At 37.5% G+C, this 14,091-nt stretch overlaps 1 protein-coding gene across 7 annotated transcripts in view; it reads right to left on the reverse strand.

Moving 5' to 3' along the window:
* CDK12 (cyclin dependent kinase 12) overlaps nucleotides 1–14,091 on the reverse strand; it is a 105,789-nt gene that overhangs the window by 43,354 nt on the left and 48,344 nt on the right. For 5 of the 7 annotated variants that reach the window (XM_058181115.1, XM_058181113.1, XM_058181114.1 and 2 more), the window contains exon 17: nucleotides 2,493–2,634. In XM_058181115.1, the coding sequence (XP_058037098.1) occupies nucleotides 2,557–2,634 (78 nt within the window). In that variant the 3' untranslated portion in view covers nucleotides 2,493–2,556. Of the gene's footprint in view, nucleotides 1–1,247; nucleotides 1,378–2,492; nucleotides 2,635–14,091 lie in introns of those variants that run through there. The other 2 variants (XM_058181112.1, XM_058181116.1) reach the window with 2 other exon arrangements.

A 14,091-nucleotide genomic window follows, 5' to 3' on the forward strand; every position in this document is an offset into this window, starting at 1 on the left:
AGATGGTTAGCCAACATTTTCTTAAAAATTTCCAGTGTTGGAGCATTCACAACTTCTGAAGGCAAGTCGTTCCACTTATTAATTGTTCTAACTGTCAGGAAATTTCTCCTTAGTTCTAAGTTGCTTCTTTCTTTGACCAGTTTCCACCCATTGCTTCTTGTTCTACCCTCAGGTGCTTTGGTGAACAGCCTGACTCCCTCTTCTTTGTGGCAGCCCCTAAGATATTGGAACACAGCTATCATGTCTCCCTAGTCCTTCTTTTGTTAAACTAGACATACCCAGTTCCTGCAACCGTTCTTCATATGTTTTATCCTCCAGTCCCCTAATCATCTTTGTTGCTCTTCTCTGCACTCTTTCTAGAGTCTCAACATCTTTTTTACATCATGGCGACCAAAACTGGATGCAATATTCCAAGTGTGGCCTTACCAAGGCATTATAAAGTGGTACTAACACTTCACGTGATCTTGATTCTATCCCTCTGTTTATGCAGCCCAGAACTGTGTTGGCTTTTTTAACAGCTGCTGCACACTGCTGGCTCATATCTAAATGGTTATCCACTAGGACTCCAAGTTCCCTCTCACAGGTACTACTATTGAGCAAGGTACCACATATACGGTACTGGTGCATTTTGTTTTTTTGGCCTAAATGTAGAACCTTACTTTTTTCACTGTTGAATTTCATTTTGTTAGATAGCGCCCAATGTTCAAGTCTGTCAAGATCTTTCTGTAACTTGAGCCTATCTTCTGGAGTGTTGGCTATTCCTGCCAGCTTGGTGTCATCTGCAAATTTGATGAGTTCCCTATCTATCCCCTCGTCCAAGTCATTGATGAAGATGTTGAAGAGTACTGGGCCTAAAACAGAGCCTTGGGGTACTCCACTGCATACTTCCCTCCATGTGGATGTAGTTCCGTTGAGGACTACACGTTGAGTGCGGTTGGTCAGCCAGTTACGAATCCATCTGGTGGTGGTGCTGTCTAACCCACATTTTTCTACTTTATCTAGTAGTAGGTTATGGTCTACTTTATCAAATGCTTTACTGAAGTCCAAGTAAATTATATCGACAGCATTCCTCTGGTCTAAATGGGCTAGTCTATTTAGAATAGCCCATTCAAAGATAAGTAGGTGGATAGGTAGATATAGTAGATAAGACATCAGATAACTGAAATTATGTTAATTTTTGTATTTTTGCAAGTTGTGATTCATTTTTTTAACAGTGAATTAAAGCAAGAGCATATGCAATCATACTGTCTGGCTTGGCCTTCCCATCAGTCCAAAGTTGATTCAAAGTCTCAGAGTTGACGAACTCCATTAATGTGGAGCTTCAGACGCAAGTTTATCCAGATTTCTTCACAGAAGGAAAGAATCCAAATTTGGAAACTAAAATCCAGCAAAACATTAATATTTTTAATCCTTGCCAGGCTTCAAAGAACCTGGTTTACCATAGTCATAATATTTGGTCAATTACAAGTGGACAAGCGGACATAACCGTAAGATATGCACCGAAGTGCCTTTACATTTATTACATCTGCAGCATAAAAATGATGAGAGCCAACCTTTTTTAAACGTTCCCTGAAGGATCCAAGAGGGTTTTTTTTTTTTGGCTAAACTACATTTTTAAGTTGTAGGAAACATATTGCATTCTTTAAAACCTGAATCTACTAACTGAGTAACATAAATTCCAATCTATTTTTCTATACTGTCCAAATTTATATTTGAAAATTTTAAACCATTTTGGTAATAACAAATGGCTAGTCTTATGCGCCAGTGCTACCATAAAAAACACACTGCCAAAGAAACGGCTCTTTAACACCTCAGAAATTGCTGGAGAGGGGAGGGGACGGGAGGAATGTTCCTTTATTTGATACATTTTTGAGTTTAGTACAGTATTCCTTAAGATAGGAAGGTTTGGGGTGTGCAACCATCCAGTCTTGAAGTGAAATAAATTTCAGAGGACCATAGCAGCTTTAATTCTTCAGGCCAAATAAATCTCCAGAGGCTTTTTGGGCCTAGCATCTGGTACCCCTAAATGTCTGCCTGGGTAAACACATTCCAATGCAGAGGAGGCGGTGTAGACCAAGCTAGATGAAATCTCCCTGCCACACATTTGCACTTTCTTCCAATGACACTAAATATTAATGAGTGGCCTACATTAAATCCACAAGCACCTGACTCTCCCTCCCCTCTCTCCTTCTGCAGGGCAGCTGCCCTGGCGCATCACCGCAGAAACCATCATCTTTACTAGCAGGAACCCATCCTCCCCTCCTTCCCCCTGCCATCCCCTCCCCCCACCGCCAACTGGGGACTCGCCAGAAGGCAAAGGGAGGCTGGTGCAGCTGAGCAGGAAGAGAGCAGCACCAGCTGTGCATTCATTTCCAGAGGTTTCAATTCTGTCCAGCTTTGCTATTCTTCCTTTCAACAGCGGCAGTGAAATTATAAAGTACTAACATTGGGGAGAAGGGGTAGGACAGGCAAAAAAGAGAAATAGGGTGTACCTGTGTCTGCCGGCCAATCATATCTTCTTTGAAGAACCAGTGCAAATGTTAAATTCCTCACCCTTCAACCAAAAAAAGTTGCCATCTGATTAGGCAAAAAGTCATGATCTAGCCAGTTCTTTGTCCAATGGCACATCTGTTCCTAGAAACAAAAGGCAGAAAGGAACAAAAAAGGTTATTTATCTACTCTACCCTAACTCATCCCGTGTTTTAGTTTTAGCTATATACCAAATTAGGAGAATCAATAGCTTGTGACTCCAGCCTGCCAGAATATATTGGGTGGCCTCCCTAGATTTCACTGATAACTAAACAGGGTTCTAAACTTGGAAGAAAATGCAACTGGTGGATTAATCTTGAATATAGATTAATTCCCCAACAAGGTATCCTCTATCTTCAACAATTATCTACCAAAGGCAACAACTCTTCAGGAATGATCTATTTACTGAATTTTATTTTTGAAATTACTACTTCACTAATAAAATATATGTAAAACACATTAGAAAGCACACCATAACAATAAAATCTATACATACAATAGATTGAAGATTTTAATTCTTGCTTTACATTTTTTTAAATATTTTCCCTATATGTCCCCTTGATCAGCTAAAACCTGCATATTAATGAACTAAGTCAGGACTGGCCACTGATGAGGGCAGATCCAAACTGGCATCTCCTACCTTACTTTTGGTTCCTCCTGTCTCTCCCCCCAAACAGCAGGTGTGTCTGGGAAGGGCAGCTCCTGTAACAACTTTGAAATGAGCTCTGGAGGACAGCTTGCCAAGTGAAGCCTGAGGGAGGCAGACTGTTATCCTCCCCCCTCCTCGACCTATTTCTTTGGCTACTTTATTGGTTGTACACATTTCTAGAGAAGTGTATAAATCATCAAAAGGCCTTCTATATCAAGAGTGCCTGCCAAAGGAGTATATTAGGTTAGCTTACCTAAAATGTGTGAGCTTATACAATGTGGGGTCCCTTCCTGGATTTGTGGCCATTATACAGAGAGAGTAATGTGAGAGTGTATGTGAGAGTGAAAGAAAGGGGGGGAAGGGAAGGGTGCATTAGTGTCAGGCCTGCATTTCCTCCCCAAATTAGTCACTCTGTCCCTTTAAGGGGAGGTGTTTCATGTACCAATTTGATTCTTAAATGTCCATAACAATATGCCAAACTTTGGGCTTCTCCTAGCCCAGAAATCCTGGGAGCCATAAAAATATTCTCCCATCCTAACTGCAGGAATATTGCCAACTTCTGGCCATGGAATAGATCCCAAAGGGAATCCATATCTTTGCTTCAAAGAGATGGTTGGCCTCTTCCGGTAGATCCTCTTTTTATTACACACAATTATATGCAGACACATGAAACATTGTTAATACATACTGCCATGAAAAGACCTTTGAGCCTTGCTGTGTGTATTCTCAAACTGAAAAGGAAGATATGAAAACTACTGTACGGATACATAAAAATCTCATTTTTTTTGAAGGCCAAAGTAAAAGCAAGTTGCTCTAAACCTGTCTCAACATATCTATCCTGAAATTCCTGCCTTGCCCTTAGAGATTTCTTCCCACTGGCCAGGGCTCATCCTTAGAAGTAGGGAAAGCAAATTATTCTCTTTGATTCCTTGCCTGTCCTACACACACATCACATCCACACACTACCCATTTCCCTTTATGCTGTGTTCCATCCAAACAGCCCAAAGTGGTCCTTGATTGATGGCAGTGTTTGCCCGCTAAGCGCACCCTGCGGTCCAATCCTTGCACATTCCCCAATTCCTCCCCAGTCCCTATTCAAAGACCGACTGTGTCTCATGTCAGTCCCTGAGGTGCTATTAATTAAAAATACATCCAATTAAATGGCAGGTGAGGACGTGCCATACGAGCTCCCTCCCCCTCCTGCTTCGATTGGCTCATCTGTGCTTCGAATTGAACAAGATGCAGAGAGAGGCTACAGGAGAGCTCTCTGAACCTGTGCCAACATAGGCCATGCCAGTCTGTTCGGGTGGTGCTGTGAGTGTATGTTGCTGTGTGTGCATATGCAAAAGAGATGTGGCAGGCTGATTACCATAGCCAATGTTGGCATTATTATAGTTTGTCAGCTGCGTCCTGCCCCATTTTTATGCTTGCTTTCTCCCAAATACCAAATGAAACTAGGGGAAAGAAAAGCTTATTTAGTAGAGAGAGAGTTTGCTAAGCCACACAACAGATTCATTTAAAAGTTTTGGCTATCCATTTTAAAGTGTGACGCTAATTTCTATTTCTCCTTTGCAGTTTGGCCATTGCCTCGCAAGCTTCTTTTGCCCATTTTAGAAGCCTTCCTCTTTCTTAGTTATGTCGTGTTGATTTTACTTCAGTTCTGTTTTCTCCTAGATCACAGAATCCCATTATAGGAGCTTCACAAACAAAGTTGGATTGGGGAGGGGGGAGGGGGGGAGTGAGGAAGTCTAAATTATTTTTCTCAGTCTGTAACAGGAATCAATTCCCCAGACCACTAATATCCCTGACAGATGGATATTGTGTCACACGCTTATTTTAATAACAATAAACAAAATATAATATAGAAGTGGTGAGCCAAAGACAAACAAAATATGGAACCTCTGAATACTGATTTAGTCAACAATGCTAATTTTACCCTTTGTGCAGTGGTACAATTGCAAAATATCGACCTTTTCACCAAACTGGTGATGCATTTGTCTCCTGTTAAAGGCAACAATTCAATAACCTTATCTTTTACTAATGCTGAAGTCAGGGAAAATATATAGGACCAAATGAATATTTCAACAAGTTAGTTCTAGATCAGTATCAGTCATCTTGTCATATAATGATATAAACATTTTTCATGGGTTCTTTCTAAGATCTGGTTCATAGTTATTTGTCAGCAGATAGCATGAATAAAACGTATTCCATACGTTTCTGAATATAGTGGGATTTATTTCATGTGTTCATATTTAAAGTAATATAATCCACAAATTCTATAAATATTTTCCTTGGTCGTGCATAATGTACAAGTAATTCAGATTAACCGTTGTTGATCAATTATATACTGAAACTAAATTATGGTGGATTGAGCCAGGAACAATGTTTTTAAATGCCATTCAAGGACAGCTAGAACTATGACTCTTAATTGCAATATCTAAAAATTACCAAATTTCAATCAAACATGAAGTTGGCATTTTACATTTCAAAAGTTGAGATAGTAACACTGAAAAAAGATTCTTGGGCTGAAAACTGAGCTTTTCTTGTCAGACAAGTGTGGCAACAAAAGTATTCCTTCTGAAAGCGATATTGAATGGAGGAGTGTGGAGCAACACAGAATCTTGCAATGGCCAAGAAATGGGATGGTTGATTCAAAAGTGTTCCATTTTAGTTTTGGAATCTGCCGTATTTCTTGCCGACTTCACATTCCTGCTAATTGGAGATTTTAATCTTCAGCGACTTTCTGCTCAGGGGTGCTGACAGGATCACCAGCTGTGCAGCTATTCCAGCAGCAGCGGCTTTTTAATCAAGCCATCTTGGCAGGGAAGGTGGGATAGTGGAATTGGGGAAAGGGAGGGTGAGGTTAGGAGGATGAGGAAGGTGAGAGCTTGGTGTTTGCCCCCTCCCACTCCAAGGGCAAAGCTAATTTGTGGAGGGAAAGAAAAACTGGTTTTTCCTTGCAGAAACTAAGAGTAAGTCTTGGCAGGATCCCAAGACACGAGTTTATGCAGACTGCAGCCATATATTAAAAGGGTAGATATTTAAATTATATCATGGAACAGAGAAGGAGAACCCTAGCCCTAAACCTTTTTGTAGCAATCTTTAGTTACTATTGTAGAAGATAGATAGCAATTTTTGGTTAGATATGATAAGGATAAAGAAATTGAATTTCTGCTCACGGTACAATTAATGTCTTCCCCTTTCCCTCACAGTCATGATTCAAATACTGAAGAGACACCTCAAGAACTTATATTAGAGTAGGGGATATACGAGTCAGCTCCAAGATTTGATACTAAGTCCCTATGACTCATGGATAACTCCTATGTATCACACTATTTGATCCATGGCATTTAATGTCCTTCTAATCTGCTTCTCATACAACGTGGAGCCTAAAGTTCATCCTAAAGTTTGACAGAAAACAACATCCTTGATTTCCTCTGGTCGCCTTGTCAGCATTTTGGTCCTCTGCAGATGGAGATCTCTTCCTAGCTGTCAAGTCTTATCATTATCATGGTGGATTTTTCCTCTAAAATTTGCCCTTTTAGGGAAAAAAATTATCAGCTAGGGCAAGCATCTACAATTCACAGCTTGGCGGCTGCGGGCCTTCCTTTCAATCCCTGATACAAAACCTTGGTGAACTCCGACATCCACACCAACAGCTACAGCTTTTATCTGAGAGAATAATTATTTTATTTTAGAGTTTAAAAGGAGAAAAATGACAAAGAGAATTACCCTAGGAATGATATTTATTTTTTAAAAGAACTATAATTAAATTAAATCCAATGCTCTTTTTATTTTGCCCCAACTGTTTTCAGAATGTTAAAAAAGCCTTAAAAGATTTGCAGACCCATCACTTAGGAATCCTTCAGAAAGAGAAAAGAAAATGCATTACCAAAAAAACACAGATAAGTGTGCATAAATTTGCATCTGCTATTTTATATGCATAAGTGCCAAATTCAAAACAATTATGATAATCTAAATGATTATATACTTTTTGGCAAAATGATAGTATGATAGTGACTAGGAGATCTCTGCACAAGCTCAGTGTGCTGATTTGGAGGGAAGTGCTCTTGGGATCTTTATCTTTAAAGTAGATAAGGATTTGTCTGTATTTCATGAAGAATAAATACTTTGTACCCTTATATCTTCACTACATATTTTGGCAATCATTGTGCTTATTGCAGTGGCCTAGGGGGGAAGATGCTTGCCTCCCATTTGGAAAGTTGAGAGTTCAATTCTAGAGGTTTCTCTTCTGGAGTGCAAAGAAAAAATATCTGCTGTGAACTCCACATGGAAGGGCATCTGGCCAGTAAACACTTAGTTTCATCCAGTCACCCTAATTCTACCCCAAATTAAGGGATTACAGGATTATAAAAAGGGAGTTTTTGTTATTGTGTGTGGTGAAGCCAATAGACCTCATATTATATTTCTAAAGAAAGAAGGTGGAAACTATTTGCATTAGTTTCTATGATACCCATATCATTTTTATTAATTTTTATTAATTTTTTAATTTAACCAATTTATATGGATCCCCGTCTTGCAAATGCACACATAAACAATAAAAATGATGCTCAAAAATGCTACCATAATAAAGAATAAAAATCTAAATAGAAGTTACTGAGGGTAAACCCAAATAGAGTAGTTAACAAAAACCTCTCAATGGGGTATCTAACCTCCTGACTATCAGACACACTAGGCTCATTAGATTATATTCTTTTAAATGAAGGGCCCTTCCTGTTGGATCTAGAAGGATATGCAGAAACAATGAAAAGAAGTGGTCCTGAAAATAACCAACCCCATGTCATGAAGCTCTTGACAAGTAACATCTTCAATTCCACCCAGAAGCACCCAGGGAATGCAGAGGTTAATATACCATCTCCCAGGTTCTAATTCAGCACCATAACTATGACACCAAACTGGCTTTTTTGTTATTTTAAGTTGTCATCATCTACACAGAAGTAAGTTCAATTCTGAGTAATGGATTTAGAATAGAATAGAATAGAATAGAATAGGATAGGATAGGATAGGATAGGATAGGATAGGATAGGATAGGATAGGATAGGATAGGATAGGATAGGATAGAATAGGATAGAATAGAATAGAATAGAATAGAATAGAATAGAATAGAATAGAATAGAATAGAATAGAATAACAGAGTTGGAAGGGACCTCCTTCTATTCCAACCTCCTGCTTAGGCAGGATATCCTATACTACTTCAGACAAATGGTTATTCAATCTCTTCGTAAAAACTTCCAGTGTTGGAGCATTCACAACTTCTGCAGGCAAGTTGTTCCACTGATTAATTGTTCTAACTGTCAGGAAGTTAGTTCTGAGTTGTTTCTCTCCTTGATTAGTTTCCACCCATTGCTTCTTGTTCTACCCTCAGATACTTTGAAGAATAGCTTGACTCCCTCTTTTTTGTGGCAGCCCCTGAGATACTGGAACATTGCTATCATGTCACACCCAGTCCTTCTTTTGATCAGACTAGACATACCGAGTTCCTGCAACCGTTCTTTATATATTTTAGCCTCCAGTTCCCTAATCATCTTCGTTGCTCTTCTCTGCACTCTTCTCTTTCTAGAGTCTCAACATCATTTTTACATTGTGGCGACCAAAACCTGATATACAATTTTGAGTATCTTAAATCTCACTCAGATCAGGAAAGAATTTTTGGCAGACTAAATATTGTTGAACTGGAGTTGCAAGGGTGGTTCACCAATGGTTATGTTAAATGAAACTGCTATGTTTAGTTATACCAGACAACCCAAAGCCTCCTTACTTTATCTTCACAATAAGGATTCCAATGGTTTGTCTGTTTTTTAATCACTTCAATTGTTTTTTTCCAAAGCTTTCTCAGCTTTGTGAGATTTTTCAAAATTAAAATATTTTCTAAAGACATACTATTTGGGCTTCCACTTCAAACCTGTACAGTTTTCAATATTCTGAAATTTATTATTTTTATCCTATTGAATTTGGGAGAATTATTGTCTGGTGAACATACTGAAAATACTACATCAGCAACAATTCTTTTATTACATTTTATTTATGTAGAAACTCCTGTTTTTTAAAAAAATGGTTTAAAATAAAAGTCTATTTTATTGCTAGAATTTTTAATCTTTTATGTCTGAGCTACCACAAAGGATAAGGACAATAAGAATCCTAATGTAGATTAAAACATTGGTCAATGTGATCAATACAGAGAGGTGGAGGGACTAGATTATGCAGCAGAAACAAACATTATAATATGTGAGATTCACCTGGATACAAAATAGAGGATCAATGAGCTTTCAACCCGAAGGGGCCCTTTTTATTTCCCACTAGAATCCATACTTCATCTAGTTTCACTCATCCCATCCCTCTCAATTTAAGGTGTTCATCGTGCTCTGTTTGTTTGTATTTGGGTTTAACTGGATGAAGTTGTAGTTGTGAGCCTCAAAACAGCAAGGACTATTATTTTAAACCTTGGTAGTTCTGCATGAAAAGATCTGGAAGAGGTGGGCTCAGCAAATATAGGATACTTAGCAGAAAAGCTGCTATGGGCAATACTCCTTATGTTGATCCTCACAGGCACTACACTTACTACATTTTGAATATAAGAATATAAATATTAAGTATATTTTATTCTGTTTCATTACATTGATCCATTAACTCTCTTGCTCTCCGTTTGTTAGTATTCCCATTACTAGTTTTAGCTTATAAGCTCTGTAATGGCAAGGACCTGTCTATTTCTGTTTTGCTTTAGTTAAAAAGAGTGTTCACATAGCATTTTAAGCCATAATGTGTTTTGTTTGGCTTGGACTTAGCTGATGTGAACCCAACCCATATGCTGTGAACATGGCACTCTATATAATCAGCTGACATGCAAACATATTGCTCTCCATACGCTGGAGAATGTAATTGGAGTTGTTGTTTGGCCAGTTTGGATTTTCTTTAACGTAAAACTAGAAAAGTGGGAAAGGTATTTTTCTCAAGTGCAGCAGAAGCAAGGAAATTTCTCTTTCTTTCTTTCTTTCTTTCTTTCTTTCTTTCTTTCTTTCTTTCTTTCTTTCTTTCTTTCTTTCTTTCTTTCTTTCTTTCTCTTTAGCGAACAAGGGAGTAACTTGAGATACATAATGATTCTCCAAGAATCTTTTTTTTCTCTGTATTCAGACTTCTTTGGCTGTAAATATCTCCCTTCCTCAAAATGGTAAAAGGAAATGAAACCAAAAGAGAGGTCCAATGGAGTTAACAAGCCATGATGATCCAAAAGTGAGATGCCAGAACTTCCTGTGGAAATGTTTGGAAGTTTTTTTGTCATGAGCTGCCCTCTTGTGTCTAAAAGAAGAATGCCAGTTGCCAATTGTCATGAAGAAGAAATCAGCTAATGACGACCCATTTTTAAAAACCTCCATTTAGTTTATTGCACAATATTTTCTACAGTATTTGTTGTTGTTCAGTCTTATCTTTACTTATGTAGTGTACTTTTATGTTTAATTTATACAGCATTTCTCTCTTTTATCACCTCAGAAATATAAATTATCAGTTCATTTTTTAAATTTTAAGTATTTCTCTTCCTTCAAAGAAACCATTTTTAAATGAATAAAAATTATTAATAAAACTATTAATAACAAACCAAGTTAAAACAGAATGATGGCCATTCTGAAACAGCTAGCAGATTAAGAAACACAGCATGACAATATTTAAAGATCTTCAGCTGTATAACGCCAACATTGTATGCAATTGTAAGCAATTACTACCAGCATCACTGCTGATAAATGTCCCCAAGTCTTAAGGTGAGGACAAAGAACAGAACTATCAGTGATATAAATTATGTCTTTCTAAAGATTGTCTCTCTTCACAATTTGTGACAGCTTTCATCAACTATGGTCACAATGCATGATGACACAGTGATATTAAATTCTTGCATAGAATTCAGAGACTCATGGAAAATTCACTCGGAAAAGGCAGAATATGGAAAGAAGAGAATTATGATGCAATCTTAAAGAGGTAGGATAAATGATAAATTTGCTTGTAACTGCTATAAAGAAGATTAGGAGTTGTTTCTTTATATGTTTTTATTTACTTTCTTTTTTCACTTGTTTTATATTTTTCTTTACTCTTTTTCTTTTCTACAAATATACACTGCATGTTTGTCTTTTATTATTGTAAAAAAAAAAATTACTAAAATTATTTTTAAAAAGAAAAAAAATCCAGTTCTATCCCAGGCCATGCCATCTAATGGCAGTTGTCAAAATGAAGTCTCTTGGACTTCTGGATCAAAAACCAGAATATAAATCTAACAAATAAAACTACTATGGTTACAGCTAAAGGGAGATGGAGTTCAAAGAATAACTGGAATCCTACAAGTTTCACAGTCCTGACCTGCACAAATAGGCAAATATTTTACTGATACAGAGAGCTGAGAGAATCTGGATTGACAAAGACGACTCAAAGGAACATCACTGATTCATCAGTTCAGACCTAACTCTATCATTGCTACCTATAAATCATTGATTCAAGTGAACCATCTAATGAAGTCATTTTTGCTTCTATGCAAAAAAATACATCACTCTTTTAGTGACTTTTAATAACTTCAATGGTAATAACATTGCCACCTACATAGGTAGTCCTCATTTTGTCACCCTAACTGTGACCAACAACTTGATTGTTAAGCTAAGCATTTGAAAAATGAATCCATGACTTTTTTTAATGATTTTTTACTTGGGGTTTTCTTTGATTTAAGGCCTTTGGAGGTCATAAAGACAAGGACTGGTAATGGTTACCGTTTCATCACTGTTCAGACTATGAATGGTTGCTAACTAAGGGCATCATTAAGGAAGGTCTATCTGTAATCCCACTGTCCAATAAGCTCCCTCTGTATCTCCTCTATTATATTGACTCTCTAATTGTATTTAGGACAGAAGTATATATTATGGATGTGGTTCTGATCTGACTTAACAGAGCTGTGTTAATTTGGGTGGATTTGGGGCATATGTGAATGGCAGCAGGGAATGCAGAAATGATTTGGATATTTTATTTCAACACCCCATCCCTGAACTATTGTGACTTATTTTGAATAAAAGGTAGACAACGCAATGATAAAACTGGTTTTACTCTTTCCTTCCTCTGTCTACACTGTAGCGCTCCTTATATAAAAAGCTTGATGAGAACGAGTATCATTCCACAGACATGCATAAACTCTGTTTCTCTCATATACACAAAAACACACACACACAGACACATGGCGTTTTCATGGGGTGAACTGGGAGGAAAAAAAAAAATCATCTGCATCCTTTTTTGTCTTTGATTAGAGTGCCATCTAGTGTCCATCATTAACAAGAAAGTTAGAGCAGAATGTACACAAAGAAACTTAAGATTCTGTCTATCCATGCATTTGTCAACCAAATAATTCTGAAAACTGAATAGAATAAGACCAGTGGTGGAATTCAAAAAATTTTACTACCGATTTTGTGGGCGTGGCTTGGTGGGCGTGGCTTGGCTTGGCATGGTGGGTGTGCCAGGGGAAGGATACTGCAAAATCCTCATTTCCTCCCGATCAGCTGGGACTTGGGAGGCAGAAGATAGATGGGGGTGGGGCCAGTCAGAGGTAGTATTTACTAGTTCTCCGAACTATTCAAAATTTCCGCTACCAGTTCTCCAGAACTGGTCAGAACCTGCTGAATACCACCTTTGAATAAGATCTAATTTGATGTGGGGAGAAAAGCCATACAAAAAAATCAGATTGCAAATAAGTTGATTTTGGCCAGAAGATAAGGAGGAAAATATTCCAGAAAAAAAATGTAGCCCTGGATTAACTATTAAATAAGCAGGTGCTTAGGGTATCAAAGGAAGGGGGACACCAGAGTTTTTTCCTTAGCTATCATGGTTGTAAATCTTAAAATGAAGTTTAAATTGTTGAAAAGGGAATTCTGTTAAATGAAAATCAGTTTAGATTTTCATTCCTTCCCACCCCATCCTGTCTTCTCCCATGTCTTTCCAAGACAAAAATGGTGGGTGTTAAGGACCATTGAATAAAACACAGCATGCTTTAATCAAAAATACAACTCAAAAAGCATGTTTCAATCAAAAAATACAACTCAAAAACGGTTCAGCAAGAATGCAGGGATTACAAACATAAAACTTAAAACAAACATACTGTATTCCTATGAAAAGTTCTTCCATCCACTTAGCCTACCTAGTCTTGTCTAGTCTAGATGTTGGCCATGTCCCACTGATGTTTTTTAGTAATTGGGATGAAAAGGGTCTTCCTGCTGTGGAAAAACATCAGAAAACCCAACAGAGCCTACAAACCATGCAGTATCAATAGTTTTTAGATGCAATTGGCAATAAGATAATCAGGAAAAATTCCATCTCATTGTCAGCTAAATATAATGTTTGATATTGCATTAATATTTTGATTGGTTTATAATAAATTTATTGCTTTTTTCCTTGGATTTGGGATGACAAAGCATATATAATTTTAAAATTATTATGGAGACTTTATATTGTTTATTAAAAAAAACAAAAACCACATCTCTGCTCAAAATTTCCATTGCTAAGCAAGGCAGTTGTGCCCCATTTTACAAACTTTTTTAAAGTTGTTAAATCATTTTAGTTATTAAAGTGAATCATGCCATTATTAAGCAAATATGGCTTTCCTCATCGTCTTTGCTTATTGGAAGCTGCCTGGGAAGGATACAAACAGTGGCCTCATAACCCTGGGACAGCACAATTGTCACAAATACATGCCAGTTGCCAAGCACCAGAATGTTGATCACATGACTATGGGGATGCTGCAACAGTTGTGTGGAAACCAATTATAAGTCCCTTTTTTCAGTGCTATTGTCACTTTGAACAGTCAATAAACAAATGGTTGGAAGTGGAGGCATACCTGTAATATGAACAATATGCTGTATCTTGTATTTAAAAATAAG

This window comes from Ahaetulla prasina, chromosome 4, assembly GCF_028640845.1.
Source record: "Ahaetulla prasina isolate Xishuangbanna chromosome 4, ASM2864084v1, whole genome shotgun sequence".
In the NCBI taxonomy this organism is placed as follows: domain Eukaryota; kingdom Metazoa; phylum Chordata; class Lepidosauria; order Squamata; family Colubridae; genus Ahaetulla; species Ahaetulla prasina.